Genomic DNA, 27,773 nt, shown 5'->3' on the forward strand with positions numbered 1-27,773 from the left:
TAAACTTATAAAGATGAACTCTTAACGATCTAAATATATGCAAGTTTTAATAGTATAATTACACATTATAGAATTGAATTTTATAAAATTTAGATTTGACTCATAAAAGCATATGTAAGATTTGAATTTATTTCTCTTATGTTATTAATCTCAGCCTACTTGACGAAACTATTTACGAGTCTATTTGCGAGCCTGCTCATAAACTCGAATGCGAGCCACGCTCACGAGCCTTAACGAGACGAATATTATGGAGCTTAAATTTGCTTCGTTTACTAAACAAGCCTAAAAATTAAATTCGAGTTTGACTCGTTTAGAAATCGAGTCGAGTTTGATCGAATTTTTATCGAGTCGAATCTCGAATAGCTCACAAACTGTTTGTTTCATTTACACTCCTAAATTTACTAATAGATTAAAATTGTTAGTGATTTACTAACAGATTTTAAGTCCAATAGTAAATTTCAACATCAATTATTTTATAAATTTATAAATTTTCAATAAATTTTTAAATCGATTAATAATACTAATAAATTACCGAATTTGAAATTCGTCGATAAATTTTTATATAATTTTTTATATTAAAAATTACTAAAAGATTTTCAAATTCGTTAATAAATCCATTAAAATTACTAATAGAGTATATTGATAAATAAATTACTAATAGAGTATATTAATAAAATTTGTTTGTAAAATCTGCTGATAAAAATATCAGAACTATAGCTTTTTCTTTTAAAATGTTTTCCACTATCTCGCTTGAACTATTAAAAGATGTATTGCATGATACTGAGATTTTGTAGTATAGAAAAATATATCAGATTGCTAACAAGAAACTTCCTTTTATATTTAGTTTTCTATGAGTAGCTCTAAAACTGACTCTATTTCTCTGCAACTAAATTTAACACTTTCACAAATAAAATATTTTTTCATCTCTTTATTAATTGTTTATATATTATTATTATTGCAAATAGGCAATTAAATTTGTGCTCCTATCATCTTAATATCACATTATTATATGAATATATTTAATCAAAGTTATCCAAAAAAAATTATAATAAAATAAAATTAAGAAAATATATCATTTTAGTTGATTTTTTTTATTGTAATTGAAATATTCAAATTTTTATTATATTTATTAATATCTGTTATTTAATAAAATTATTATTAACATATTTTTTTTTAAAAAAAATTATTATAGTCGAATTATATATATATATATATATATATATTATATCAATCATAAATGTATTAATTATTTTATAATTTTTTAATTATATGAGTAAATTACGTATTAGTAATATAATATATATTTATATATTAGTTTCATATATTTTTTAATTAAAATTATATAATTAATAACTACATAAAATATTCTTATCGAGAGTAGTTGTATATAATATATATATATTACTAGTTATTATTTAAATATTAATAATATTATTTTAATATTAATTATTTACTATTTTAAAATATACATAAAAAGCTATTATGATTTTATTTGTAAAAATTAAAATTTAAATTGAAATGAAACTAAAATTAAAGTAAAAAAAAATTAAAATTAAATTGAGACTGTACTGAAATTACTTAGAACCGTATCAAAACTATACTGAAATTTAGTTTCAAAGTGGTTCTAAACATTAAAGTATTCAAAATTTGATTTGATTCTAGTTCTTAGCAACAACTATAATTTTTTCTTTATATTAAAAACTATAATTTTTCTTTTATATTAAAATATTAAAAATTTAATTTGATTCTGATTTTTAGTAAAAACTATAATTTTTCCTTTTAGGATACTATCTAGCTTGAACTAATTAAGTAGTATATTTCTTAATGATGTATTGTATGATATTGAGATTTTATAGCATAGACAAATATATCTAATTACAAACCTTAATATAAGTAAATTATTAAAACATATAATAGTTTTAATAAAATATTTAATCTATTAAAATTTTAATATTATATTTGTTAATAGAACATAAATTAAATTAAAATAGTAAATTAATAGAACAAATCAAATTAAAATATTTTAAACAATATATAATTGTATAATTTTTTAATCCATTCAAATATTATATTATAAATTAATTAAATAAATTATATTAATAAAAATAAATTATAAATTTTACAATGTAATTATTAGTATTTATAAATAATAACGGGGTCTGAAAGTTAAAAAAAAGAGTAAATATTTATTTTTTAATTAAATTTATATGGAAATGGATATTTTTAAAAATTTGTTTACAAAATTGATTTTATTTTTTTCTTTTTAAAAACTATTTAACATCAACACATCTAGGTTAGCTGCTAAATTTAATAGTCTGCTAAAGGAGAATTTGAGAGCAACATTACCAACCGATCGTCTATCATTCCAAGATTTTATTTTCATCTCATTCCCCACAGCAAATTTGATATGATTAAAAGGAGAGAAGAAAGATCTAAATTTAATTTTGTAAAGTAAACAACAACTGATATAGATTCTTGGGTTCTGAATCATTTTGCAATCAGTTTCCTACCTCTCAATATGTACCCTGTCAAACCCACCTTCTCTAACAAACCATTTCCCATGGATGCAGAATCAAAAAAACTTCAAGAAAGATGCATCAAGCAAAAAGAAAAAGGATATTACAAGGTTTAGAAAGTGGTAAAAACACAAAATGTCTCATTATATACTGCTGAAAGGAGAAAAGAAACAACCAAAAAAAAATTGTAATGGAGATGGTGGGTTTACCAGCAACTTGATGATTAGAAATCCATGACCTCCATTCATCAACAATCTTATATCAAAGAGATCTAGTCCATGTCTGAATTCAAGCGAAAGGCACACACATATCATGGTTTCCACCAAAGGTCATTTGCGGTGTTAGAAAATTTCATTTTGTGAAAGAGAATCACAGCTGATTGAAATTAAAAATGATATTTGAAAAAGTTAGTTAAATTACATATCTATTATATTTGAAAAAGGTAATTACCAAGTTGCGCTCCAAGACACACTTGAATGGTCAAGATATAACAACTTTAGTTTGCTGATCGCTCATTGCGCACCTTTAAAAGCCTCAGAATGAGATCATTATTCCGCGATAAATGTACTACCAATTCGGTGGTAGCATCATCAGCAGAGAACCCCTTATCAACCATTTCGTTGATTAGTTCTGATGCTTTTGGTAAATCCTCATGCTTGAGAAACCCTTGAATGATGATATTATAACACCAATTATTCGGTAAACATCCTCCCTTTTCCATGTCTCTAAAAATCTTATACGCTTCATCCATTAATCCTTGTTGGCAGAGCCCTTTCATAATTGCATTATATACACAAATATCAGGCTGTAAACCAATTTCAAAAAGACTAGAAAACAGTTCCTTGGCATCATTAATCTTCCCAACTTTGCACATACCATTGATCAGAATGCTATAGATCACAAAATTAGGCTTCAACTGACTTTTCTCCATTGCTTTCAATAGTGTGAGTGCTTCATCGAGATTCCCTTGTCTACACAAGCCATCAATCATAATTGAGAAGGTTACTATATCTGGCTGTTGACCATGAGAGCACATATCCTTAAAGAGCTCTTTTACATTTTGGGGCCTCCCCGCTTGAAACATACCCTTTATAAGAATAGAATAAGTAACAACATCAAGAACTAAACCTTTATGAGACATTTCATCAAAAAGCTCCTTTGCATCATCTATCATTTTGCACTTACAATATCCATTGATCAAAATGCTGTAGCTAAAAATGTTAGCTATTTCATTGGTCACCATCAGATCAAATAGCTTTCTAGCCTTATCAATTTGCTTGCACAGACAATATCCATCCATCAATGAATTATAAGTGACAACATCAGGTTCCACACCTCTTTGAATCATTATTTTGATTATATTCTGTGCAATTGAAACCAGTCCTTTCTTACAAAGAGTGTCGATCAATATATTGAAGGTAAAAACATTAGGGGATATGTTCCTCCCCACCATTTCTTTCAACAAGGCCAAAGCTTCCTTGAATTGGTCTGAAATGCAAAGACCATCAATTAAGGAATTGTAGGTGACCACATCAGGCTCTACACCTCTTTGAATCATTACATTGAATGTATTTCGAGCCTCTGAAACCATTCCATCCTTACAAAGAGCATCAATCAATACATTGAAGGTATAAACATTTGGTAATATGTTGTGCTCCACCATTTCATTCATCAAGGCCAAAGCTTGGTTCTTTTGGCCTAATTTGCAAACACCATGAATTAAACTATTGTAAGTGATGACATCAGGTGAAATGCCCTTATTCCTCATTTGAGAGAAGAGCTCTAAAGCCTCACCAACTAGCTCATCCTTGCAAAGGGCGTCAATGATTGCACTGTATGTCACAACATTTGGCTCACAACCTCTATCAGTCATTCCCTTTAGTAGCCCGATAGCCACATTTGTTTTCCCAAATTTACAAATTCCGTTTACTATCATATTGAAAGTACGAACATCAGGTTGATAACCACGTGCAACCATATGATCGAAAAATTCCACTGCTTTATCGATTTTGCTCTCCATACAAAGCCCATTAATTAAGGTATTAAATGTCACAGTGGTAGGCTCCAATCCGAATTTGAACATCTTCCCGAAAACAGAGAAGCCAAAATCCACAAGATGTAAACGGCAGAAGCAATTAATTAAGATGTTAATAGAATAAACATCGTGAGAGATTCCTACCAATTCAATTGTTTTGGACATGGAAAGGACAGTGTGATATTGTTTCATTTTCACAAGGGCAGATAAGAATCTATTAAAATGAACCCTAGAAGGCAGAGGATGCTTATGAATTACATGATTGAAGGAAGCAATGGCATCATCAAGGCGTGTAAAAGAAGCAGATTTGAAGTTATTTGTCAAGAAGCGTGCATCTTCAAGTGTGGAAGTAGAAGAATGGCAATAATTGGTAAATAAGAATAGGAATGGAGATTGAATGGTACCGATTGCCCCTTGTAGCTGAAGATGGAAGCTCCTGCTCTTTCTCCTCCAAGGCATCTTCATCATCATCGATCTCTCGTCAGTTGTTTTGAGTATGGATCGGAGATTGGGAATGAGGAAAGGAAATAGAGAATCGGAAAAGGAAGGCTCTCTGCGAGCTGGTAAAGTGGCAAGGATAACAAAAGGAAATTGGGAATTGTTTATATGCGCCACATTTTGTAATTTTTTTATTAATTTTTCATATAAAAATATTATTTAATAACAAATTAAATTTATCATTTTATAATAAATAATTTTGTAAATATAAATGCAATTAAGTCTCACTTTTATTGAAGTGTTAAATAATTTTAATTTAAAATTTTGGATAAATTAAATCTCTATATTATTACTAAAAAATTAAATAAATCATAATTTAACATAATATTATTTTTTAATAATAAAAATTTTTATATGATAAAACTTTATTTATATAATTTTAAAAATTATGTATTATATTTATATATTTTTTAAAATTTTTAATTTTAATTAAAATACTAAAATTTTAATGTTTTAAATTATAAAAAGAATATTTTATTATTAAAAAAATAATATTAAGTTAGAATCTATTTAGCCTTTAATAAAATTACATAGTTTAATTAGCTTAAAAAATTTTAAAAATTTTAAATTGAATTTATGTGACTCTTAATAAAAATATAGAGATTTAATTAAATTTATTTTCATAAAAATAATATTTTATTATAACCGTACCTTATATTTAATTGAATTTATTTAAAAATTAATTAATTTTGTTAATTTTATTTTTTTAAATAAAATATTATAAATATAATTGTAGAATATTTATTTTTTATTTTATTAAATAATATTCCTTATTTAATAAATAATTATCAATATATATTTTTAAAAATATTATTATAGTCTAATTGTATGTAATATAGATGAGGAAAAGATAAATAGTTTATTGTTTAATTTTACTCTAATATAATTAGAAATTTAAAATGACTAACTTTATATAATTTTTTATTATTAAGTACTTTATTTTTGTATAATAAAAATTAATTTTTTTTACAAAGCTTAACTCTCATGAGAACTGTTTGGCACATTTTTATTTTGACATTTTATTTGAATAATATTATAATTTTAATTAATATCAGTAAAAAATTAATATATAAAGTTATTTCAAAATAATAAAATTTTGAAATGTTAAACTCACTAAATATATTTTGCATTTTGAAATTTTATTTGTTATTTTATTTTATTATTAATAATATTAACTTAAATTTATAATATTTAATTTATTTCTATGCATTTAATATACAGTATATTGTATTATAAATTATAAAAAAAAATTTTAAAGTATGAATATATTTATGTACAAAATTTCATAAAAATTAAAATTGTAAACATTTTATTATAAGATTACATAATAAATGTTAAATTAGAAAATTAAATTACTGTGTGAATCTAATTTTAAAAATATAAAATTATCAAAAATTTAATATTTTTATTAAATATTTATGGCTAAAAATTATTAGTATGAATTATTTATTCCTAAAATTTTAGCCACAAACTCAAATATTCAGCATTAAAAATATTCATACTTTTAATGATCTTTTAAGTTGCAAGTTTTAAATTTTAGTTAGTTTTTTTATATTAAATTGTAATAAAATTTTGATTTAAATTTTAATAGAAAACTAATATAATTAACCAATCAAATTAAATATTTTAAATAACCAATCAAATTATTAGATTATAATAAACCTTTATCTCTACCTATTTACTTCTGAGGGCAAACTTTGTTTCTCTACTAGTGGTTAGTACTGCAGCCTTTCCCTATCCCTTTTAAGTAAGGGATGGCTTCCTCGAGTCAAGGATATGGGTTTACTCTCCTTGTCTCTAGGGCTGGGGTTTTTCTATTTTTGCTTTTGCAGTTCTAGATTTGGAGCTTCATGGTGAGAGTATTTTAAAGATCAGTCTTGGTTTAGGCCAACTCAAATGGTTAGGGATAATCGAGTTCGGTCAACATTTCTAAAGTTCAAGCTTGTTATTAAAAAAAATTTACAAGTTCGAATTTGATTTATAAAATATTTAACAAACTTGAACTTGATTCGAGCGTGGCTCGTAGTGAGCTTGTATTCAAGCTCAATTATTAGTTAGAGCTTATAAATAATTGAAAAATAAAATTAAATAAAAATATTTTAAAATTAAAATATTTAAATTTTCTCATCGTTCCATATAAGAATATCATAATATGTTAAAAATCACGTACTAATATTGAAGGGAGGAGGGTGTAATATCCTCTGGACCCATACCAGTGAATATTGTCCGCTTTGGGTCAAGGGATTGAAACCCTGTCTTCCCTCACGGGTTTGTTTCCGGGTCAAAGGATTTGATACCCTATTTTCCCAAAACGCGTCCACTGGGGTCTCTTTGGGCAAGGTTTATAAGGCCCTCTCCCCTTTAAACCTCTTTCCGATGTGGGATACTTTTAATCCACCTACATGGGGTTTCTTCCCCCCATAAGGCCTGAGCGTCCTCGCTCAGCACACCGTACTCATGAGGCCTAGGCTCTGATACCACTTGCGCTAGAAAACCCTGACAACCCCTCTGGAGCAACCTACGAGCCTGTAGGGCTGATATCAGACCTCTAGGCGTACCCCTCTTGTCTCCCCTGAAGACAACCTCTGACCCGTCCTGACCTCTGAACCTGACTACCTTGTCTCTGCAATCCAAGGTAGCACCATGGGTAGATAGTCAATCCATCCCTAGAATAACATCAAAGTCAGTCAAGTCTAGAACCACAAGGTCGGCTGGAAGGCATCTCTCCTCTATAAACACTGGTCTAAACCGGCAGATGTTGAGATCTCAGGGGATCTCACTTATGTGGAGCAGCCAGTACGGATTCTTGACACTCAGATCAGAAAGTTGAGAAACAAGGAAATACCGATGGTGAATGTAATACCCGGCTAGTTCAGGCATCGAAATTTCTACCGTCCGGTGGAATCTCGGATGTCGGAGTCTTCCTGAAGGGTAGAGTGAAGGTTTTCTAAAATATTTTTAAGTATTTTAAAGTGTTTTAAGGTTTTAGTTTAGAAAAGAGTTGAGTTTTAAAGAGAAAAGACCAAAAGAGTTTCTGCCAAGTTTGGCCCCCGAAAGTAATGTTCAGCCGCCGAAAGTGCCTTAGATTCGGCCTCCGAAACTTCAAGTTCGGCCGCCGAAGGTTGTGTGGTGTCGCATGCAGCTTTGGCCACCGAGTGTGAGGCGGTTGATCGCCTATAAGGGTTCTTCTGGCCGACAATGGAGGTGCTTGAGCTCTCCTTTGGGTCAGAAGCAGGTTCATGTTCTCCTTTGGTGATTTTCATAGGTTTTCATCAAATTTTTCAAAGTTAAGTAAGTTTTAAATGAGTTTTATATTGGTTTTGAATAGTTTTGGAAGTTAGAGACTTGTGGAGCTTGGATCTCCATATCTTCACGTTTGGATCACACCAGCCTTTGTTCTTCAGGAGGTAAGTGTTGATCTTTAGTCTTTATAGTGTTTTAAGCAAGTTTTGTGGAGGTTATGGGTAGAGTTGCATGAGTAGGGTTTATGATGTATTTTTGATGTTTTATTGATGAAAGCATGTTTAAGTGTTGTGTGATGTTAGTTGTTGGGGCTTTAAGGTAGTTTTTGACCCCTTTGTGCATGTACTTGGGTATATGCTTGTGGTGTTGAGTTAGGTGCATGTTTGAGTGAGATTGAAGAAGTTGTGCATAAGTTGAAGCAAGGTTCTGCCTTCTGGAGAACCCAGCTTCGGCCGCCGAAGGGAGGATTCGGCCGCCGAACCTGCTGAAGAGGTGGTTTCGGCTGCCTAAGGTTGCCCCTGAAGGATTGGACTTTTGGATCTGTCATGCACATTCGGCCGCCGAAGGTGCCGCCGAACATGCATGAGGTTCGGCTCTGGAGGGAGCATTCGGCCGCCGAAGGTGTCCTGTTCAGCTTTCTTTTGCATGTTTAATGTGATTGTTTTAGAATCTTTTAAGGGATTTTTGGAGAGTTCTATAGAGTTACTATTAAGCTAGTTTGACACCTAATTCGAGTCCACTTGTGTAGGTTTGGACTCGAGAGATCAAGGAGGTCATCAGTGTTAGTTGTTGCAGAGTCAGTTCAGTTTTCTGCTTGAGGAGCAGAGGTGAGTGGAACTAAACTTAATTCTTTTAATTGAGAAATGGAATGTTTTTAGCATATTTCATGCACCATGATTATACAGTAGGTTGATTGCATTAGAATCCACGAATATGTTACATTGCATACTTATTTGTTGGTGTGGGTGAATGCTGAATGATCCAATAGTTCCAGACAGGAAGTCCAGGACCCCATTCTACGGCCTGGCAGGTATAGGAAAGTCCAGGACCCCATTCTACGGCCTGGCAGGTATAGTAAAGACCAGGTGCCCAGTCTATGCCTTGGCAAATGGTAAGTACAGGTGTTATATACACATATACATATACGGTACAGGAAGACCAGGACCCCAGTCTACGGCCTGGCACGGAACATTTACTGGGACTATGTGGTGACAGGTTTACCCTTGATGTGAATTGTTTGTGTTATGATGCATTCCATAAGATCATGTTTTAATGACATGTTTTACTGTTCTACTCACTGGGCAATAGAGCTCATCCCACTCCCTTAACCCCAGTTTTGCAGGCATCAGAGATCAGGGCAGTTCAGCAGAGTACAGGAAAAATAAAGAGTCTTGTAATAGTATAGTGGTGGACATGATGTATATTAAAGGATAACTGTAAAGTTATGTCTTTTAGTAATTATGTATAGAGATGTACTATTAGATAATGGATAGAATTGTGCTTTTCCCTAGTGTTTGTTTTATCTTAGTGTGGTGTATGATCTATTTCTTTGTACATGAATCCTGTTTTACGTTTCTTGATGAGAAATGGATGAAACCAGGTTTAATGTATTGCTTTGTTGAGACACCAGTGGGTTGTGTTTGGGAAGAAAGGGTATCAAATCCCTTGACTCACAGTGGTCAGTAGTCACTGGTGAAGGCCCTGAGGGCCATTTCAGATTGTATATCTGAGTGATAGCAGTTAAGCCTGGTAGTTCTACAGGATTATTGTTTATGTTTGACCATGTACAGGTTTTATCAGGTACACAGAGTTCAGGATAGGCTTACTACGGGTCCCGGCGGCCTTAAGCCGATCTGGATCCTAGTGCCAGTGATGGTTTGGGCCGTTACTAAGGGGTACCGGTTTTCGGGTCGTTACAGTGAAGGTCCTTTGGAATCACCACAACATAGAGGAATGTACGTGGGAGACACGGAAATCTATGCTCCAACAATATCCTCATCTCTTCTAAGGTTAGTGCTATGTGTTTTATGTGTATGTTTGTGTTTTATGCTATGTTAAGCTTGTTTGGTGAACATTCGGGGACAAATGTTCTTAAGGGGGGGAGAATGTAATACCCGGCTAGACTCCGGTATCGGAATTCCTACCGTCCGGTGGAATCTCGGAAGTCGGAGATTTCTAGAAGGGTAAAATCATGTTTTCATAAAATGTTTTAATGTATTTTAAGGTTTAAAGTAAGAAAGAAATTAAGTTTTGAATGAAAATGCCATGGAAGGAAAACCCAGGTGCGGCCGCCGAACTTGCATGAGTTTAGGGGGCGGCTTCGGCTTCCGAAGGTTGCCTGGTCAGCTCCTATAAAGGACCTCATAGCCAAAAATGGGCGAGTTTTCTTCCCCATTTCCGGCCAGAGGTGAGTCCATGCCCTCCCATGATTGGTTTTGAGTATTTTCCTCAAATCTTTCAAGTTTTAACAAGTGATTGCTTGGTTTTTGAAGATTTTGGAACTAAAGAGCAAGCTTTGGAACTTGAAGACTAAAGAGGCTAGATCTCTCCCATCTCCAAGTTAGGATCTTTCTCCTCTCGATCTTCAAGAAGTAAGAGTAGATTTTTAGCTCGTTTTATGTTTTAAACTAGTTTTATGAAAGTTTGTGGGGTAGAAATGCATGTTTAGGTTGATGTTGAAAATGTGGAGTTTATGCTCAATGTATGATGTTTTGATGGTTTGATGTGTTGTTGTTGGGGTTTAGGATAGTTTGAGACCCCTATAGGCTTATTAGTATGTATATGCATGTTGTAGAATGGCTTAGGACATGTTTGAATGGTTTGGGAGGCAAATTATGCATGAAGAGGCTGAGTTCTGCCATTTGGAAGAACTCAGGTTCGGCAGCCGAACCTGCCTGTGGAGGCAAGCTTTTGGCTGCCGAACCCTGCCCCCGAAAGTGGACTTTCGGCTCTGGAGGGGACTTTCGGCCGTCGAAGGTGCCGCCGAACATGCATGAGTTTCGTCTCTGGAAGGGACTTTTGGCCGCCGAAGGTGCCGCCGAAAGTGGCTGAGTTTCGGCTCTGGAGGGACTTTCGGCTGTCGAACCTGCCGTCGAAAGTGCCCTGTTCAGCCTTCCTTTGCATGAATTCCATAATTATTTTATGATGTTTTAGGGGGTTTTTGGGGAGTTGTTTAGAGTTATGTCTTTGTATGTTTGGTCCCTCATCTGAGTCCACCTGTGTAGGTTCGGACCCGAGGAACCGAGGATCCCAGCAGTGAGATAGCTGCTTCAGAGTCTTTAGAGCATCAGCCAGAGGTGAGTAGAATAACTCCTTATGTTTCAAAATAAATAAATCAGTTTTGAGCATGTTCATGCATCACGAATGCCATGAGATATATTAGGATGTTTGCATTAGAATTCACGAAATATGTTGCATTGCATAATATGATGATGATGTGGATGGGTATTGGATGATCCTCTAGTCCTCGTATGATATGGTATGATGATGTTATAGTATGGAAGTCCAGGTCGAGGCCCATTCTACGCCCCTGACACTATGTTAAGAGAAAGACCAGGTCGAGGCCCATTATACGCCCCTGTCATTATTGGAATATTATGTTATGTTATGCTGTGTTAAGAGAAAGACCAGGTCGAGGCCCATTCTACGCCCCTGGCACTATTGAATATGTAGAGGACTATTGGTGACAAGTCCATCCTTGTTGTGAATTGTTTGTGATGTGATGCATTCCACGAAATCATGTATTTTAAATATAATGTTTTATTATTCTGCTTACTGGGCTCTTGTAGCTCACCCCTTTCCCTTAACTCCCAGGTTTGCAGGTACAGAGTAGACCAGGAGGTCATCAAGAGTAAAGTCTGGTTTATGTAATAGTTAGCAGTTTGTGTACATGTGTTGTAATATGTAAAAGTATTGAAATGTAATGTTAAAAGTATATCGAGGATAGAATTGTGCTTGGCCCTAGTGTATGTTATTTTCCCTTGTAGTACATGATCTTAAATGTTATAATAATGTTTTTATGAGTTATGAAACTAACTTGACATATGTTATGTGAACCCACTAGAGCATTTGATGAGGGCTCTAGTTGGGGTTTTATGTTTATGTTTATGGTGCATGCACAGGTCAAGCTTGGTTGATGAAAAAGTTTAAAGTTTTTATGAAAATGTATGATCATGTGTGGGATTGTAACAGATATTCATGATGTATGTTAGGCTTGCTACGGGTTCCGGCGACCTTAAGTCGATCTGGATCCTAGCGCCGGTAGCGGTCCGGTTTTCGGGTCGTTACAGAGGGATCTTCTTTTTTTATAGGGAATGAGAACTCTTCGTCTCTTATAATTTATTATCGATGTGAGATTAAAATTAAATAGATATAAATAAATTTATAAACAGACAGTAAAATTAAATGACACAAACGGATCGATAACTATAATTATCTTTTTAACCATATAGTTCTTATACCTATTTTATATCAGTCAAATAATTCTATGCATTCTAATAATAGGCATCATTCCAAAGTGTTATATCAGTCAAACAATCATATGCATTCCAATAATAGACATTATTCCAAAGTGTTATAAAAGAAAAAAAATCATCTTGCATGAATAACAGTTTCAACCAAAGGAGAAATACAACATCATGAATGTTTCTTCAATTTTAGCTTCAAAAGTCTTAAGAGTTTAAAAGACATCTTATTGTAAAGATATGAATCAACAACTTCTTAATTTGTATTGATAATGCCGTAATTTTTCCATTGACAATCAAATAAAAATCCGTTGGTAAATGAATTAACAATGGATTACTAACAGATTACGATCCATTAAAAAGTTCGGTGCTAAATTTTTATTAACAGCTTTCAAGTTTGTTAGTAATACTAGTAGATTTACTAACGGATTATTACCAATAAATTTTAAATTACTAACAAATTTTAAATCCATTAGTATTTTGGATTATTACCAATAAATTTTAAATTACTAACAAATTTTAAATCCATTAGTATAAAGAAAAAAATAATTTATTAACAGATGTGAAATCCGTTAGTAAATTATCAATGAATTGCAATCCATTAGTATATCTATTGAGAGTTTAAATAATTTTTTATTAATTTAATAAGACTTAAAATTATATTATTATTGTTACTAAATTTTTAATTTATATCCAATATTTATTAGAAATACATAGAAAGTTAAAAAAAAAAACAGTAAATGGTACAAAATGAGAGAAAATAATAAAAAAGAAAGAAAAAAGAGAAAAATAAAGAAAATGATTGAAAAATAAAAATTATGAAAAAGAAGAAAGAATGAGAGTTGAGTAAAAAGATGATTAGAGAAATGAAAAAAAGTGAACAAATGATTAGAGAAGAAAATAAATAAAGAGAAAATAATAGAAAAAATATAGATAGAAAGAAAATGATAGAAGAAAATAATATTAGAAAAACTAATATGAATGAAAATTATAGAGAAAATGAAGAAGATAAGAGGAAAGGAAAGAAAAAGATGGAAAAGAAAATGGAGAAAATGAAAGAAAAATTATGAAGAATGAAAAAAATAATAGAAGAGGAAAGAGAATGAGAGAAAATAGGATAAGAGATGAAAGAAAAATAATAGAAAAAATAAGAAAAAAACTTATGAGATAAAAAAGTGAAATGAAAGAAAGTAATAGAAAAAAAAAATGAGAGAAAGAGAAAAAAAAGGAAGAAAGGCACATGATAAGATGAATGAATGATAAAGGTAGAGGAGTTATTGTTATATTTATAAATGCAAATTACTAATAAATTTGTAATTCGTTACTAAATTTAAAAAAAAAACAATCTTTTCTACCTAAAAATTATCAATAAATTTGAAATCTATTAATAAATGCAATTGAAAAATGTAAGTTGTAAAAAAAAAAACGCAGGAATTTTATATAGGATTTTATTTTAAATTTATCAATGGATTTACTAGCGGATAGTATCCGTTGATAAATTTAATATTTTTTTATTTATTAATTTAATGATAAAATTTAGTAATAGATTTTTAAATTCGTTAGTAATTTTTTGAATAAATTATCAATGGATTTAGAGTTTGCTAGTAATTTAAATATTTTTAAAAATTTATTTAGGGTGTAAACGAATCGAGTAGAGCTGAACTTTAAAAAGTTCAAATTTAGTTCATTAAAATTTTTTTAAGTTCGAGCTAAACTCGAATTTTACTCATTTCGAACTCGAACCGATTATTAATAAGTTCAAACTTGACTCTTTTAGCAAATAAATTTAGACGAGTCAAGTTTTTATCGAGTTTAGTCTCGAATAATTCACCAATAGTTTAATTTATTTACACGTATAATGAGTTTTAATTTAAAACTAATTAGTTTAAAACTAAATAATTTTAGCTAAATAAATAATCCAAATATATATAAGTTTTAATAGTATAATTAAACAATATAAAATTGAACTTTATAAAATTTAGATTTGACTCATAAAAGTATATGTAAGATTTGAATTTATTTCTCTTATAATATTAATCTGAGTCTGCTTAACGAGACTATTCACGAGTCTATTTGCGAGTCTGCTCATAACTCGAACGCGAGCCGAACGAGTCTTAACGAGACGAATACTATGAAACTTAAGTTTGCCTCATTTATTAAATAAAACTAAAAATTAAGTTTGAATTTGGTTCGTTTAGAGATCGAGTCGAGCTCGGTCAAGTTTTTATCGAGTCAAACTCGGTCAAGCTTTTATCCAATCGAATCTCGAATAGCTCACAAACAGTTTATTTCATTTACACCCCTAAATTTACTAACAGATTAAAATTGTTAGTGATTTACTAACGGATTTTAAGCTTGTTAGTAAATTTCAATATCAATTATTTTATAAATTTATAAATTTTCAATAAATTTTTAAATCTGTTAGCAATACTAATTGATTACTAACGGATTTCAAATTCATTGGTGAATTTTTACACACTTTTTATATTAAGAATTACTGAAGGATTTCTAAATTCGTTAATAAATCCGTTAAAATTATTAATAGATTAAAGTACATTGTTAATAAAATTTGTTGATAAAAATATCAGAACTATAGCTTTTCCTTGTAGCATGTTGCCCACTATCTCGCTTGAACCATTAAAACGATGTATTGCATGATGCTGAGATTTTGTAGCGTAGAAAAATATATCAGATTGCTAACAAGAAACTTCCTTTTATATTTAGCTAACATTTTGATAAAAGCGACTCTAAAATCTTGTCTGATGGCCTCTGTTATCTCTGTATAAATGTCCATTTGGTTCCAAAATCTCCAATAAACCACTCTATTTCTCTGCAGCCAAATTTAACACTTTCACAATCTAAACAATATTTTACCATTATTTTTTTTATCTCTTTATTAATTTTTTATATAATATTATTATTATTATTGCAAATAGGCAATTAAATTTGGGCTCCTATTATCTTAATCACATTATTATATGAATATATTTAATCAAAGTTATCCAAAAAATTATAATAAAATAAAATTAAGAAAATATATCATTTTAGTTGATTTTTTTATTGTAATTGAAATATTCAAATTTTTATTATATTTTCTAATATCTGTTATTTAATAAAATTATTATTTAAATATATATTTTTTAAAAAAATTATTATAGTCAAATTATATATATATATATATATATATCCATGTGTGTGTATTTTTTTTATATCAATCATAAATGTATTAATTATTTTATAATTTTTTAATTATATGAATAAATTATGTATTAGTAATATAATATATATTTATATATTAATTTCATATATTTTTTAATTAAAATTATAAGTAATGACTACATAAAATAATAAAATATTCTTATATATATATATATATATATTACTGTTATTATTTAAATATTAATATTATTTATTTTCATATTTTCATATCATTCCAAGATTTTATTTTCATATCATTCCCCACAGCAAATCTGATATGATTAAAAGGAGAGAAGAAAGATCTAATGTGTAATAGTTAGATGATGCTTTAAAGCACCAAGTTTATCCCATAGTTTATTCAATTTTGTAAAGTAAACAACAACTGATATAGATTCTTGGGTTCTGAATCATTTTGCAATCGGTTTCCTACCTCTCAATATGTACCCTGTCAAACCCACCTTCTCTAACAAACCATTTCCCATGGATGCAGAATCACAAAAACTTCAAGAAAGATGCATCAAGCAAAAAAGAAAAAGTACATTACAAGGTTTAGAAAGTGGTAAAAACATAAAATGTCTCATTATATACTGCTGAAAGGAGAAAAGAGACAACCAAAATAACTTTTCTTGCCTAACTTAACTAACATCTCAAACAGTAAGAAATAATGCGTTTCACATTCATAACACCAATAAATGTATCGCAAAATGCACCATATAAATAACTCAAACGGTGGTCCAACACTAAAATATATCCGTTATATACCATATTGACAAAGAGAACGTTTGCTTTTCCCTCAATTCCCATAAAATTTTCTGTTTATAATTTTAGTGACATTTCATCCAACCAACAGCTGTAGAAGTCTAGTGATTCTCTTACCTTGTATTTTGGGACCGTATATCCTGCGCCCTGCATTTATAGTGTAGTATAATTATTAAATCAATTCTCAATTAAAGCACACTGATTTATAATCATTAGTTTCATTATTATTAAAAATTATAATAACTAAGCAAAAATGAATTGCTTGTACCTTTATGGTTAGAAAGGTGAAGTTGTAGTCATATCCTTGCAAGTACCTACAAGAGAAATGATAGCATTTTGAAAGGTCATTGAGCACAAAAATAAAAGTAGATAAAAGATTCTTAGGCATTGTAGTATGGAACCAATTAGTTTTAGTTCTCAACTCAATTTTAGGACTGAGCTCACGAGTAAAGGCTGTAGTAGCAGCCAAAAAAAAATTGTAATGGAGATGGTGGGTTTACCAGCAACTTGATGATTAGAAATCCATGACCTCCATTCATCAACAATCTTATATCAAAGAGATCTAGTCCATGTCTGAATTCAAGTGAAAGGCACACACATATCATGGTTTCCACCACAGGTAATTTGCAACGTTCGAAATTTTCGTTTTGTGGAAGACTCACAGCTGATTGAAATTAAAAATGATATTTGAAGAAGTTAGTTAAATTACATATCTATTATATTTGAAAAAGGTAATTACCAAGTTGCGCTCCAAGATACACTTGAATGGTCAAGATATAACAACTTTAGTTTGCTGATCCCTCATTGCGCACCTTTAAAAGCCTCAGAATGAGATTATTATTCTGCGATAAATGTACTACCAATTCTGTGGTAGCATCATCAGCAGAGAACCCCTTATCAACCATTTCGTTGATTAGTTCTGATGCTTTTGGTAAATCCTCATGCTTGAGGAACCCTTGAATGATGATATTATAACAACAATTATTTGGTAAACATCCTACCTTTTCCATGTCTTTAAATAACTTATACGCTTCATCCATTAATCCTTGTTGGCAGAGTCCTTTCATAATTGCATTATATACACAAACATCAGGCTGTAAACCAATTTCAAAAAGACTAGAAAACTGTAACAGCCCGGAAGCCGAACTGCTACCGGCACTAGGATCCAGATCGGCTTAAGGCCGCCTAGACCCGTAGTAAGCCTACTGTGAACTCTGTGTACCTGTGAAATCCCATACATGATCATACATTCTCTGTAAAAATTAAAACTTTCTTTCTCCACGGCTTAACCTGTGCATACTCTTCTTCTATACTATAAAAATATGCCAGAGCTCTCATCTTTGCTCAAGGCAGTTACATCTCATACTATGTTAAGCCTGGTTTTTCATACATAAAACATAGAACATTTACATAAACTGATCATGTACATACATATGGGATAACTACTCATATACATCAAGCACCATCTATACTCTGTACATACACTAGCTCTTTACCATTACATGTCCATTCTAACTATTACATATCTCTATTCTCTATACATTCTTCCTGTACCATTCTTACATCTCTCTGAACTCAGAACCTGCAAAACTGGGATTAGGGGAGAGGGGTGAGCTTCTATAGCCCAGTGAGCAGGAACAACAAGAAAAACATTAAAACATATGCCATCATGAATGCATCAAGCACGGACATTTCACATCACGGATGGACTGATTCAAAAATCCCTTAGCTCTATGCCCGGCCCTAAAGAGAGTACCACAGGACTTCGTACTCAATATGCCCGGCCTTAAAAAAGGCACCACAGGACTTCGTGACTCAGAGCTATTGCCCGGCCCTATTATGGGCACCACAGGACTTCGTATACCATAATCAGAGGGCTAATGAATCATCCTAATGTCCATCCACACCATCAATCATATCAATGCAATGCATCATCTTCGTGGATTCTAATGCAACAACCTAATATCACATGGCATTCATGATGCGTGTCTCATGCTCGTACTATTATTATCTTTAAACATCATTTTAAAACATGCATAGTTAGTCCCACTCACCTCTGGCTGACTTTAGACTGACTCTGCAGGTTCTGTAGCAGTACTCACTGCTGATCTCTCTGATTTCTCTGATCCGTTCCTACACAATTGGACTCAGGTGAGGAACCAAACTAACTCAATAACATACCTAAGAACTCCCCCAAAAGCCCTCTAAAAGACCTTAACTCTATCACATAAAACATGCAAAAAGGGGCTGGACAGGGCACTTTCGGCGGCAGGTTCGGCGGCCGAAACTCCCCTCCAGAGACGAAACTCACCTACTTTCGGCGGCCGAACCTCTACTTTCGGCGGCCGAAAGTCACTTACTCTCCTTCGGGTGCACATTCGGCATCTGAAAGTCTCATCCAGAGACGAAACTTAACCTTCGGCGGCACTTTCGGCGGCCGAATGTGCATGACAGATCCGAAAGTCCAACTTCCGGAAGCAGCCTTCGGCAGCCGAAGCCACCTCTTCAAGGCATTCGGCAGCCGAACCTCCCTTCGGCGGCCAAACCTGGTTTCGCCCGAATGGCAGAAACCTGCTCTGCTTCCTGCACAACTCCTCCTATCCTTCACGCAACATGCACACACAACTCCTCAACATGCATATACACTTGTACATGCACAAAGGGGTCCAAAACTAGCCTATAACCCCAAAAAAACACATCAAACAACACTTAAAACATGCTTAACACATAAATCATCAAAACCCTCCTATAAACCTAATCATGCATACTACCCTATAAACTTTCACAAAACCTTTAAAAAACATGTTAGAAGCTTAGGATCTATCCCTTACCTCTTGGAAAACTTGAAGTTAAACGACTCTAATGTGGAGTTGTGAAGAAAATCCCTTCCAAAGCTCCAAGCTTCAAAACTCACTCTTTTTGCTCAAAACTTCAAAACAACCATAAAACCTTTAAAACTCATGGAAGATTTAGTGAAAAACTCAAAAATCATGAAAGTCAACGTGGAGAGGTTTTGCTCACCTTTGGCTGCTGGTAGGAGGAGAAATATCCTCCTCTCACAGACCCTCGGGCCTTTTATAGGTGGCTGGCCAGACCACCTTCGGCAGCTGAACGTGAAGCCGAAACCATGCAATGTTCAGCGGCCGAAAGTGACATTCGGCGGCCGAACATTAGCATTTCTCCCTTATTATTTTTTTATTCCAAAAACTCACTTCTCTAACCCTTTAAAACCTTTAAACTCTTTTAAAACATTCTTTAAAGCATTAAAACATATCTAATACCCTTCTAGAGAATCCCGACACCCGAGATTCCACCGGACTACAGGAATTCCGATGCCGGACTCTAGCCGGGTATTACATTCTCCCCCCCTTAAGAACATTCGTCCCCGAATGTTCCTCAAACACATCATAAACACATAGAAAAGGGGAAAACTAACTTCTAAACAGACATAGGTATTGCTGGAACATAAACTTCTGTGTCTCCCCGGTGCATTTCTTTTAGATAATAGTGGTTCACCAAAACTTTACCATCGGAACTTCTCTGTTTCTTAACTGCCTGATCATTCCCCTTATAGTGAACCCTCACTTACATTGGAGACACCTTCAGCAATACCATAACTCTCGCCTAAAACTCTATACTTGGCAACTTGACCATCTCTGTTCTTCCACTGTTTCTGAGCCACTTGTTCCAGAAACACTGGTGTAACTTCCATCTGCACCCTTCATGCATCAGTACCCAATACTCTAACTAACCATCCTTCATCACCTATCCTCTAACTCCGCAAGCTTTCGCTGTGCACTCTGATCCTTGCCCTTCTCTCTTCATCTCTTCTAACCTGACTTCCTTTCTAACTCTTAACAGGTAGTAACCCCGTTCGACTGCTCTCAATCGTACAAGGCCTTAAGGATTTATCCTTCGTTTCCCCCATTCCTACTGGAACATTCCAGAGTGAGGTACTAGGTCGGATAAAACCCTTATCTACCAAGACTATCAACTATACTCTTAACTCTCTTAGCTCTGTTGGTGCCAAACGTTAACTCTGTCTGCAGGCACTGAAACTGATTTCCTATCCTGATCATCTTACTTTCTCTCATAAGCTACAAACCCCTGATCACCCCTTCCTGGGCAACCTATGAGCCTGTAGGGCTGATATCAAACCTCTGAGCATCTATACTCTGTCCCTCCTTAGGGATTACCTCTGATCCATCCTATACTCTGAACATATCTACCTTGTCTCTGCAGACTCGGCAGCACTACGAGTAGCTAGCCAATCCATTACTAGAATGACGTCTAAACAGTCCAATCTAGAACCATAGGGTTAAATGGAAGGCATCTACTCACCACTAACTGACTCTATCATTGATGGATCACTCTGGAGTCTACTAACTCCACAACACTCTAAGCCCAGAAGCTATCAGACCTACTCTCTCTATGGTTCTAAAACCAACAGGGGAAAAACATCAGAGCTTAAACAGACATACACATCAAAACATCCAAAGATGTAGTTACCTGACACCCTGGTGTTAAACGTGTCTGCCTCTTGTTGTGTCATAGTAAAGATCTGAGCCAGAGCTGACGGACCTTCACCTCGGGAACCCACATGTGAAGGGGTTGACCCTCTTCCTCTACCTCTGCTCTGTGTCGTGGCTGGAGCTACTGGTCGTGGTACACTTCCCAAAGTTGTCTGATGGGACGGTGCTGTGAAAAATGCCTGAGGGCACTCACGAGCCATGTGTCATTCCTGGCCGCACCTGAAACATCCTGTAGTCCCAAAACGACAACTTCCTCTATGCAATCTTCCACATCTCCCACACATTGGAACCTCTGTACCTGTTCTCGAACCACTATCTAAACTCAGACCTGCCTTCAGCTTATTCCCGAACTTACCCCTCTTTGATCTCCTAAAACCTCTTTCTCCCTTATTACTCTTAGTATCTGCTTCGTTCAAAGAGGAGAGATCAACATCACCTGTCTCCAGGTTCTTGGGACCTGAGGACTGTGCCACAGACTGCTTGACTGTTCCTTGTATAATGGCACTGGCCTCCATCTTCCTAGCTGCGTCCACTATCGAGTAGAAACTCTCCTTCTCCGCCGGAAGGATCAAGGAGAAATACCTAGGGTGAAGCCTTGTGGCATTTCTCCTTGCCCTCTTCTGATCCGTGTCATACGCCTGACCCACGTATGGTAACATTTCCAGGAACTTGTCCGTATACTCATCCACGCTCATCTCTTCCGTTTGCCTGAGCTGCTCAAACTCTACTATCTTCCTTTCCCTGGAACTGTCCGGAAAAGCCCAGCCGGCGAACTCATTCGCAAACTCCTCCCAAGACATACTGTCTATCCTGGGGTCTACATAACTCTTAAACCATTCCCTGGCTTTTTTACACTTTAACGTAAACCCTGCCATCTCTATAGCTCTACAATCATCCGCTCCTAACTCACTTGTAATCATCCTAACTGCATTGAGATACTCAAAGGGATCATCCCCAGTATTGAACTTAGGAGCGTCCAACTTCAAGTACTCAGTCATCTTCACCTTACTTCCCCCTGAAGAACCGGGTTGCTGTACTTCCACCGCAGGGATTACTGTTTCTGGTGGTGGTGGAGGTACTGTTTGTCTAGGTCCGGAATATGCTGAACTTGGTTGAAAAGGTGGGGGTGGATACATGTAGTAAGGTGGATAAAAAGAAGGATATGGCATATAAGGCATGTAGGGTGGATATGGGGCATAGCTAGAGTAATCCGACGTACTTCCCATCGGATACTCGGGGCCCTGTGCTCTTCCCTGGGACTCCCCCTACCTTCCTCAGACCTTCTCACACCCATGCTTTCATCTCCTCTCAGCTCTACTTCTACAGCTTCTCTTACTTCCTCTAATCTTCCTCCTCTACTTACTCCTCTTCTGCTCTCGTCCGGAGACCTCCTAGGGTCTCGTGACGTTCCCTCCCCGCTTAACCTATGCGTCCTTGCCCTTGGAACTGCAGGAGGACGAGCAGCTGTTCCCTCTCTATCTAGTGGTACTCCAGTCAATCTCGCGGATCGACGAGTTCCTCGCATCTTAACTATCTGAAAAGCAACACATAGCATACACATCAATAACTTATAGTCCATGTGAAACACATGAACCTCTAGCATACATCACATATAAAAGAATGCACATGCATGAATCATGGCACTCCACATCATCATACGGACAGGACTGACATCCTATCCTAATGGACATGTTTTCCTTATGGTGCTTGACTCGCTATAACCTCTGTGAACCCATCTCTAACCATCTAGGTCCGACCATGTGAACCTAACTGCTCTGATACCACTATGTAACAGCCCGGAAATCGAACTGCTACCGGCACTAGGATCCAGATCGGCTTAAGGCCGCCTAGACCCGTAGTAAGCCTACTGTGAACTCTGTGTACCTGTGAAATCCCATACATGATCATACATTCTCTGTAAAAATTAAAACTTTCTTTCTCCACGGCTTAACCTGTGCATACTCTTCTTCTATACTATAAAAATTTGCCAGAGCTCTCATCTTTGCTCAAGGCAGTTACATCTCATACTATGTTAAGCCTGGTTTTTCATACATAAAACATAGAACATTTACATAAACTGATCATGTACATACATATGGGATAACTACTCATATACATCAAGCACCATCTATACTCTGTACATACACTAGCTCTTTACCATTACATGTCCATTCTAACTATTACATATCTCTATTCTCTATACATTCTTCCTGTACCCTTCTTACATCTCTCTAAACTCAGAACCTGCAAAACTGGGATTAGGGGAGAGGGGTGAGCTTCTATAGCCCAGTGAGCAGGAACAACAAGAAAAACATTAAAACATATGCCATCATGAATGCATCAAGCACGGACATTTCACATCACGGATGGACTGATTCAAAAATCCCTTAGCTCTATGCCCGGCCCTAAAGAGAGTACCACAGGACTTCGTACTCAATATGCCCGGCCTTAAAAAAGGCACCACAGGACTTCGTGACTCAGAGCTATTGCCCGACCCTATTATGGGCACCACAGGATTTCGTATACCATAATCAGAAGGCTAATGAATCATCCTAATGTCCATCCACACCATCAATTATATCAATGCAATGCATCATCTTCGTGGATTCTAATGCAACAACCTAATATTACATGGCATTCATGATGCGTGTCTCATGCTCATACTATTATTATCTTTAAACATCATTTTAAAACATGCATAGTTAGTCCCACTCACCTCTGGCTGACTTTAGACTGACTCTGCAGGTTCTGTAGCAGTACTCACTGCTGATCTCTCTGATTTCTCTGATCCGTTCCTACACAATTGGACTCAGGTGAGGAACCAAACTAACTCAATAACATACCTAAGAACTCCCCCAAAAGCCCTCTAAAAGACCTTAACTCTATCACATAAAACATGCAAAAGAGGGCTGGACAGGGCACTTTCGGCGGCAGGTTCGACGGCCGAAACTCCCCTCCAGAGACGAAACTCACCTACTTTCGGCGGCCGAACCTCTACTTTCGGCGGCCGAAAGTCACTTACTCTCCTTCGGGTGCACATTCGGCATCCGAAAGTCTCGTCCAGAGACGAAACTCAACCTTCGGCGGCACTTTCGGCGGCCGAATGTGCATGACAGATCTGAAAGTCCAACTTCCGGAAGCAGCCTTCGGCAGCCGAAGCCACCTCTTCAAGGCATTCGGCGGCCGAACCTCCCTTCGGCGGCCGGTTTCGCCCGAAGGGCAGAAATCTGCTCTGCTTCATGCACAACTCCTCCTATCCTTCACTCAACATGCACACACAACTCCTCAACATACATATACACTTGTACATGCACAAAGGGGTCCAAAACTAGCCTATAACCCCAAAAAAACACATCAAACAACACTTAAAACATGCTTAACACATAAATCATCAAAACCCTCCTATAAACCTAATCATGCATACTACCCCATAAACTTTCATAAAACCTTTAAAAAACATGTTAGAAGCTTAGGATCTATCCCTTACCTCTTGGAAAACTTGAGGTTAAACGACTCTAACGTGGAGTTGTGAAGAAAATCCCTTCCAAAGCTCCAAGCTTCAAAACTCACTCTTTTTGCTCAAAACTTCAAAACAACCATAAAACCTTTAAAACTCATGGAAGATTTAGTGAAAAACTCAAAAATCATGAAAGTCAACGTGGAGAGGTTTTGCTCACCTTTGGCTGCTGGTGGGAGGAGAAATATCCTCCTCTCACCGACCCTCGGGCCTTTTATAGGTGGCTGGCCAGACCACCTTCGGCAGCCGAACGTGAAGCTGAAACCATGCAATGTTCGGCGGCTGAAAGTGACCTTCGGCGGCCGAACATTAGCATTTCTCCCTTATTATTTTTTTATTCCAAAAACTCACTTCTCTAACCCTTTAAAACCTTTAAACTCTTTTAAAACATTCTTTAAAGCATTAAAACATATCTAATACCCTTCTAGAGAATCCCGACACCCGAGATTCCACCGGACTACAGGAATTCCGATGCCGGACTCTAGCCGGGTATTACAAAAACAGTTCCTTTGCATCATTAATCTTCCCAACGTTGCACATACCATTGATCAGACTGCTATAGATCACAAAATTAGGCTTCAACTGACTTTTCTCCATTGCTTTCAATAGTGTAAGTGCTTCATCGAGATTCCCTTGTCTACACAAGCCATCAATCATAATTGAGAAGGTTACTATATCTGGCTGTTGACCATGAGAGCACATATCCTTAAAGAGCTCTTTTACATTTTGGGGCCTCCCTGCTTGAAACATACCCTTTATAAGAGTAGAATAAGTAACAACATCAGGAACTAAACCTTTATGAGACATTTCATCAAAAAGCTCTTTTGCATCATCTATCATTTTGCACTTACAATATCCATTGATCAAAATGTTGTAGCTAAAAATGTTAGCTATTTCATTAGTCACCATCAGATCAAATAGCTTTCTAGCCTTATCAATTTGGTTGCTTAGACAATATCCATCCATCATTGAATTATAAGTGACAATAGTAGGTTGCACACCTCTTTGAATCATTATTTTTATTATATTTGGTGCATTTGAAACCAGTCCTTTCTTACAAAGAGTGTCGATCAATATATTGAAGGTAAAAACATCAAGGGATATGTTCCTCTCCACCATTTCTTTCAACAAGGCCAAAACTTCCTTGAATTGGTCTGAAATGCAAAGACCATCAATTAAGGAAGTGTATGTGATCACATCAGGCTCTAAACCTCTTTGAATCATTACATTGAATGTATTTTGAGCCTCTGAAACCATTCCATCCTTACAAAGAGCATCAATCAATACATTGAAGGTATAAACATTTGGAAATATGTTCTGCTCCACCATTTCATTCATCAAGGCCAAAGCTTGGTTCTTTTGACCAAATTTGCAAACACCATGAATTAAACTAGTGTAAGTGATGACATTAGGTGAAATGCCCTTATTCCTCATTTGAGAGAAGAGCTCTAAAGCCTCACCAGCTAGCTCATCCTTGCAAAGGGCGTCAATGATTGCACTGTATGTCACAACATTTGGCTCACAACCTCTATCAGCCATTCCCTTTAGTAGCCCAATAGCCACATTTGTTTTCCCAAATTTACACAATCCGTTTACTATCACATTGAAAGTACGAACATTAGGTTGATAACCACGTGCAACCATATCATCGAAAAATTCCACTGCTTTGTCGATTTTGCTCTCTATACAAAGCCCATTAATTAAGGTAGTAAATGTCACAACGTCAGGCTCCAATCCCAATTTGAGCATCTTACCAACAACAGAGAAACCAAAATCCACAAGGTGTAAATGGCAGAAGCAATTAATTAAGATGCTAAGAGAATAAACATCGTGTGAGATTCCTAGCAATTCAATTGTTTTGGACATGGAAAAGACAGTGTGATATTGTTTCATTTTCAGGAGGGCAGATAAGAATCTACTAAATTGAGCCCTAGAAGGAAGAGGATGCTTATGAATTACATGATTAAAGGAAGCAATGGCATCATCAAGGCGGGTAAAAGAAGCAGATTTGAAGTTATTTGTCAAGAAGCGTGCATCTTCAAGTGTGGAAGTAGAAGAATGGCAATAATTGGTAAATAAGAATAGGAATGGAGATTGAATGGTACCAATTGCCCCTTGTAGCTGAAGATGGAAGCTCCTGCTCTTCCTCCTCCAAGGCATCTTCATCATCATCGATCTCTCGTCAGTTGTTTTTAGGGATGGATCGGAGATTGGGAATGAGGAAAGGAAATAGAGAATCGGAAAAGGAAGGCTCTCTGCCTGCTGGTAAAGGAAACGAATATATATATATATATATATATGAGTGCAATTGTGTAGAAAGTGAATTAAGAAATTAATTTGCTTATTGGTAAATTGATATTTTTAAATAGGCTTATCAGCAATTCTCATAAGAAATAAAAATCAATGCATAAATAGAAAAAAAATAAAACTTGAAAAAAAGATGTATATAAATGGTAGATATAATTGGTAAAATTATTGAGAATTTCCCATAAAGTACCCAAAAAATTACTTTAAAATATAAAAGAGTGGATTATTATTTGATTTTTATATTTTGTCAAAATTGACCGTTTAATTTTTTAATTTTGTCATTTGATTAAAATAAAATTTTATATTATATATATAATTTAATTTTTTCTAATTAAAGCTAAAAATATATTCACTAATATTTTATTCGTTAAAAAAATTAAAAAGTTTGACTTTATAAAATTTAAAATGTTTTAATTGGGTAATTTAAAAATAGAGATTGAATAATTAATTTTAAAAAAATATAAGGATTTATTCGTAATTTAAACATATAAAAAAGAATTATTCAAAACTCTCTAAAATTTCACATCACAACCCTTTACAAGTTTCAGTAGTTCATCAAACTTGTCAGTAGTGCAAGCAAGTATGATTGGCCATCAATTTTTGAGTCGAGATCACTATCCTAAGGCGGTTTTCTAGTAACGCCGAAAACTTGAACTTGATATCTTTTGCCTTCGTCACCCACATATATGGCTACATAGTCTCTTT

General features: G+C 34.5%; 2 protein-coding genes across 4 annotated transcripts; both read right to left on the minus strand.

The window, feature by feature from the left end:
* Positions 1 to 2,597: 2,597 nt before the first annotated feature.
* Positions 2,598 to 5,114, minus strand: LOC122724657 (pentatricopeptide repeat-containing protein At1g63330-like). Its single transcript, XM_043960295.1, has 2 exons — positions 2,967 to 5,114; positions 2,598 to 2,798 (listed from the first exon to the last, which is right to left on the minus strand). The coding sequence occupies exon 1, from the start codon at positions 5,020 to 5,022 to the stop codon at positions 3,013 to 3,015; it is 2,010 nt and encodes a 669-aa protein (XP_043816230.1). The 5' UTR covers positions 5,023 to 5,114; the 3' UTR covers positions 2,598 to 2,798; positions 2,967 to 3,012.
* Positions 5,115 to 16,472: 11,358 nt separating this feature from the next.
* LOC110610365 (putative pentatricopeptide repeat-containing protein At1g12700, mitochondrial) lies at positions 16,473 to 27,055 on the minus strand. 3 transcript variants are annotated; one of them, XR_006352097.1, is made up of 4 exons: positions 17,452 to 17,480; positions 17,213 to 17,285; positions 16,981 to 17,026; positions 16,846 to 16,859 (listed from the first exon to the last, which is right to left on the minus strand). XR_006352097.1 is itself a non-coding variant. In XM_043960311.1 (3 exons), exons 1-2 carry the CDS (start codon positions 26,931 to 26,933, stop codon positions 16,989 to 16,991), a joined length of 1,668 nt encoding a protein of 555 aa, XP_043816246.1. In that variant the 5' UTR covers positions 26,934 to 27,055; the 3' UTR covers positions 16,473 to 16,859; positions 16,981 to 16,988. The 3 variants fall into 3 exon arrangements, 1 of the variants encoding a protein (XP_043816246.1); XR_006352096.1 differs by lacking the exons at positions 16,846 to 16,859; positions 17,452 to 17,480 and adding an exon at positions 16,473 to 16,829 and having other exon boundaries at positions 17,213 to 17,291; XM_043960311.1 differs by lacking the exons at positions 17,213 to 17,285; positions 17,452 to 17,480 and adding an exon at positions 25,304 to 27,055 and having other exon boundaries at positions 16,473 to 16,859.
* Between the last annotated feature and the right edge of the window lie 718 nt (positions 27,056 to 27,773).

This window comes from Manihot esculenta, chromosome 9, assembly GCF_001659605.2.
Source record: "Manihot esculenta cultivar AM560-2 chromosome 9, M.esculenta_v8, whole genome shotgun sequence".
Taxonomy (NCBI): Eukaryota; Viridiplantae; Streptophyta; class Magnoliopsida; order Malpighiales; family Euphorbiaceae; genus Manihot; species Manihot esculenta.